The sequence below is a fragment of the Chrysochloris asiatica genome, unplaced genomic scaffold (genome assembly GCF_000296735.1).
Source record: "Chrysochloris asiatica unplaced genomic scaffold, ChrAsi1.0 scaffold00057, whole genome shotgun sequence".
Lineage (NCBI taxonomy): Eukaryota > Metazoa > Chordata > Mammalia > Afrosoricida > Chrysochloridae > Chrysochloris > Chrysochloris asiatica.
Window position 1 is genome coordinate 10,803,956 of NW_006408575.1, and position 5,512 is coordinate 10,809,467.

The window sequence follows — 5,512 nt, forward strand, 5'->3', positions numbered from 1 at the left end:
TAATGCCTAAGATATCGATGTTGATGCGTTCCATTTCATTTTTTGACAACTTCCAATTTTCCTAGATTCATACTTCGTACATTCCATGTTCTGATTTTCAATGGATGTTTACAGCTGTTTCTCTTCATTTTGAGCTGTGCCCCATCAGCAAATGAAGGTCCTGCGGGCTTTTCTCCCCCGAGCTTAACTCTATTCACGTCATCATGGTCAACTCTACTTTGAGGAGGCATCTCTCCCCCAGTCATATTTTGAGTGACTTCCAACCTGAGGGGCTCATTTTCTGGCCCTGTATCAGACAGTGTTTCTCTGCTATTCATAAGGTTTTCAGTGACTAGCGACTCAGAAGTAGTTCGTCACTCTTTCTTCCTAGTCTGTCTTTGTCTGGAAGCTCATCTGAAACCTGTCCACCATGGGTGACCCTGCTGGTTATTTAAAATACCGGTGGCATAGCCCTCAGAATCACAGCAACTCAAGCCACCACAGCACGACAAACAGACGAGTGGTGGCCATTTGGTTTTATGTGGAGCATACAGCAGGTAAAATGATGAAAACATCTTAGATATATTATCGAACATCTTAAGGCAATGAGTTACTGGGCCTGGGGGTGCAGAACCATAGTCTCAGGGGACACCATGGTCAATTGATATAACATAGTCCATAAAGATAATGCTCTACATCCTACTTTGGTGAGTAGTGTCTGGGATTTTAAAAGCTCATGAGTAGCCATGTAAGGTGCAATTACTGGTCTCTCCATATGCGCCCATAACAACACCAAGAACCATACATGGAAGACAGAAGAGTGATGAGAAGTGAAGGTGTATGAAATCAATTAGTTCAACAGGCTAACAGAACATGTGAACATCAGTCTCCATGACTCTGAGACCAGAAGAAATAGGTGGTACCTGGCTACCACTACTAACTGCTCTGAACGGGATCACATTAGAAGGTCCTGGGTATATTGGGAGAAACTGGATAGAAAGAGATTGAAAGAACCCAAGATTATGGCCCTTGACACCCTTCAGATCTGGAAAATAACTCATCCTCATGATCCAATTTTCAGCCAAGCAATAGATATGTAAATAGCTGGAATAATGACATTACTAAGGTATGCTCACCATGTAATGGTCAATCATTCAAAATCAAAAGGATAATACTTACTTAAGGACAAAGTTGAGAAGGTATGGAAAGGTGGGCAGCATATAAATAGGAACCACAGGTAGGAAGTGGGATAACTATTGTTATGTGGAGGGGATCACAATCATTGAGATGAAATGATTATATGATTTGTTGAATATAAAACTGATGGTTTTATCTATAAACCTTGATTCAATTCACAGTAAAACTTAAAAAAACATATGAAGTGAGAAATGTTGGTGTTATTTGGTGCCATTGAGTTAGTTTCCAACTCATAACCACCCTACACAACAAAATACTGCCTGGTCCTGCGACATCCTCACAATGGAGTGAGAGGGAGGGCGGACTTACTCTTTTTCGTTGACCTTCCACTTTTCCAAGTATGATGTCCTTCTCCAAGGACATGAAGGTGAGAAATACAAGTCATTAGAATAAAAAAAGAAAAAGGAATATCTGGAGTTGAAAGGATATAAAATCCAAGCTTACAAAGTTTTTGAGTGAATTTACCAGTATTAGACACAGAATAGGATCAGTAACAGTGAAAGCTATACAAACTAAACCAAAGACAATAAAGGCCCAAAAGAAATAAACAATACCTCAGAGGCCTGTGGGATAATACCAAGTAGTTTAAGATATAGGCAAGCGACTACCAAGAGAAAAATAGTGAGATGAAGAAAAATTAATACAGAAATAATGGACCCAATATAGGGTTTCTGAGGAGCGGTTGGTGAGTTTGAATATAGGGTTTCTGAGGCGCGGTTGGTGGGTTTGAACTTCAGATCTTGCCATTAGTAGTCCCGTGCTTATCCTACAGTGTCACACCAGGACTCTCTCCAAAGACTAATCTCTCCTAATAACATGTCCAAAGTACATGAGACAAAGTTTTACCATCCTTTCTTCTAAGGAGTATTCTGGCTGTTCTTCTTCCATGACAGATCTGTTTGTTCCCCTAACATTCATAGTCTGTACATTTAGTATTCTCTGCCAACACTATAATTCAAAGGCGTCAATTCATCAGTTGTCCTTATATATCGTTCAATTTTTACATGCATATGAACTGAATGAAAGTACAATGACTTGGTTCAGGTACACCTTAGTTCTCAAGGTGACATCTTTGCTTTTTTTAAAACATTTTAAGAGGTCTTTAGCAGATTTTCCCTATGTAATACATCATTTGATTTATTACTGGCTGCATCCATGGGTGTTGACTGTGAATACAAGTAAACTTAAATCATTGCCTAATCATGGCAATCCCATGTGTGTCAGGAAAATGTACTCCATTGGGTTTTCAATGGATGAGTTTTCAGAAGTAGCTCACCAGGACTTTCTCCTAGGTGTTCTCAAATCACCAGCCTTCTGGTCAACAGTGGAACATGTTAAATGTGTGCTCCACTCAGGGACTCTAATCCAAGCTTAGGTGTAAATGCCCATCGGAAAGTAGCTAAACTCCCAGGGAAGGGAATTAGATCACCTTAGGCAAATTGGGGGAATAATTGATGCTTTTTAGTCTCTGGGGAACAGGGTAGCTCCGTAGGATAAGCACTGGATTGCCAATGTAGGTGGTCTGAGACTACCAGCCACTCCCTGGGAGAAAAATGAGGCTTTTTGATCCCGCAAAGATTTAAAGCCTCAGAAAGCCTATACGAGGTTGCTATGAATCAGAGCCAACTCAATGGCACTTAACAGAAACAACAACAGCTAATCTCTGAAAAGCACTTATACCAGGATGCAATATAAAGCTAGAGATGGGGAAGATAAGCAGAGAAAATCAGTCTGCTCAGACAGAAATAATGCACATGAACAGAGAAAAGTGCAAGTTGGAGACAAGGACCTAGAGATGAAAAAGGTAAGTCCAGGTCCTGAGAAGCATTTCCTTTTCTGGTCTCAGGCCATCTTGATCCTTGGTTCTAATTCTGTCCCTTATGGTTTAAGTTAGACTACATTCCTGTAGGATCAAGACCAACTTCTAAAACTGAACTTCACCTTCAGATAGATCCAAACACACACACACACACAAATATACCCCCTAAATGAATACATTGAAATATTTTCTTGTGTCACAATAGTTTCAAACTCAACTAAGTCTTCCTAGGATGTTAATTATGCCAGGCACAATGCTAAGTCTTTTTACATTTTACATGCATGGTCTTAGTTATTATGGTCTAGTTAAAAACATATATAAAATATCATCTCCTTTCATAGATGAGGAAAATAAAGTGAAGAAATATAGAAGTGAGGATTCCAAATCTTCTTTATCACCCTAATCCCCTGAGTATCAGAGACAGTGGATAAATATACATCTAAAATGAACTGATATTCCACTTTAATAACAAGTCTAGGTTTTAATGCTTCCGTATACTGACCTGATGCATATTGACCTTGAGTTGAAATTTCACTGGGACTTGGAATTCCAAGAGAAGTCTCTGCTTTTTCAATGACATTTGAAATACCTTGTCCTAATGAGAAAAATGGCAACATTTTAAATTTGAATATTATTTGCCATTAGTTGTCAACACTGAGAAAAGTCAAACCAGCAAATTTTTTAAATCACTATGACAAGACACGTTATTTTGAATAATACATAAACTAATCCTTAGGCTATCAAGCCATCTCCTTATAAAAAAATAAAACTGAGTCATGTTTTATGCTATCACCAAAGAGTAGCTTTACCTTAACAATTCCTAGGCTTCAACTTTCTAATAAGAAAATGCCACAGACTCTACTGACAGTATATATCAGCTTACCATTACTAATTCATCTTCAAACTACAAAGCCTTTGCGTATACAAGGAAGAAGATTAACAAGATTGTTTTTTAAAACAAAATCTGTAGCAAAATACACACGAAAGTTAATAAAATGGCGACCTTACCTACTGTTGCTACTGTAGCTGAGGCTGAGGAAAGTAAGGACTTGCCCCAGCTCCCCCAGTAGCCCCATCCAGTCTGGGCTACCTCTTTGGAAACAGAATCCTATTTTTAGCAGTAGACAGGAAAAAGAGAAAAATGATTAATTAGTGGAAAACAAAGAGTATATCAATAAGGTACCTAATTTATAGTCAAAAGTATGGGTGAACAAAATTATACAGCTAAAGAAATGTATTACTTAACTGACACATACAGCCTGTTACCAACATTTTAAGCATGTAGCAAAGGCAACAGTTCATAAAGGCATTTATAGAACATGATCATAAGAGGAAAGAAATAAGTGTAATATTGAATTGGTATTGATTCCAAACTCCCCAACATTTTTTGAACCCCAATATTTTAACAGATACTCTACTTTTCCTACAGCCTGTGAAGTTTGACTAGGGAGAACTGCTGAAGTCTCAAGGTCATTCGAAGATCTGGCCTCTGGTCTTTTCCGAGTAGAAGCTACAGGTTCTGATTTACTCTCTGGCTTAGTGCATTGATCAACAGATTCAGAATTCTTTGCTGGATCATAGTTCCCATCCTCAAGAATGGAGGTTGCTTCAGTTATTACTGGAGTCTCAATGCCATCTTGATCTGACATGATTAGAACATCACCTGGTAAAATAAAAGCCCAATAAAAAAATTTATGTTTATATGCTTTTTTGGTTATGAGTGATTCTTTAAAACTTTTTTATTTTGAGATTATCATATATTAACATACAGATATAAGAAACAATACAGAAACATGCCATATACCCTTCAAATAGTTTCCCAATTTACATAATTATCTTGTCACATTACAACTAGGAAATTGGCAATAATAAAATACATCATTCTTACTCAGATTTCATTAGTTTTACGTACACTCATTTGTGTGTGTAATATGTACACGTGTATGTGTATTTACTTACATACAATCTTATCATAGAGCTCTGGTAGTGTAGTGGTTACGAATCGGGCTGCAAACCGCAAGGTCAGCAGTTCGAAACTACCAGCTGTTCTGCGGGAGAAAGATGAGGCTTTCTGCTCCTGTAAAGATTTACAGCCTCAGAAACCCTATGCAGGATCACTATGAGTCAGAACCGACTCCAAGGCACATAACAACAACAATAGATTTTGTGACCATCACCATAAAGAAGATACAGAACAGTTCAATCACAGGATGTCTCATGCTATTCCTAGCAACCTTAAAGGACAGAGCAGAACCATAGTTGCCCAAGCTGTAATCTTCACAGAAGCACACGTAATGGAGCGGCTGGTGGGTTCAAACCAATCTTTTATTTAGCAGCTGAGCATTTAACCACTGCACTAGTTAGAATCAAGGAATACAATTCATAGGCAAAGTACAGTGAAAACCCTATATGAATCAGTTCTGACTCATAGCGACCCTAAACACAACAAAGTAGAACTGCCCTATATAATTTCCAAGGCTTTTACAAAATCGTTACTGGTGATGAGACATGGATTCA

At 38.2% G+C, this 5,512-nt stretch overlaps 1 protein-coding gene across 1 annotated transcript in view; it reads right to left on the reverse strand.

Annotated features, from left to right (window-relative positions):
• LOC102812908 (protein FAM114A2-like) overlaps nucleotides 1–4,644 on the reverse strand; it is a 56,743-nt gene extending 52,099 nt beyond the window's left edge. The window contains exons 1-3 of the mRNA XM_006863907.1: nucleotides 4,414–4,644; nucleotides 4,004–4,103; nucleotides 3,498–3,590 (exon numbers count right to left, since the gene is read on the reverse strand). Of these exons, the coding sequence (XP_006863969.1) occupies nucleotides 3,498–3,590; nucleotides 4,004–4,103; nucleotides 4,414–4,644 (424 nt within the window). The remainder of the gene's footprint in view (nucleotides 1–3,497; nucleotides 3,591–4,003; nucleotides 4,104–4,413) is intronic.
• Nucleotides 4,645–5,512: the final 868 nt, after the last annotated feature.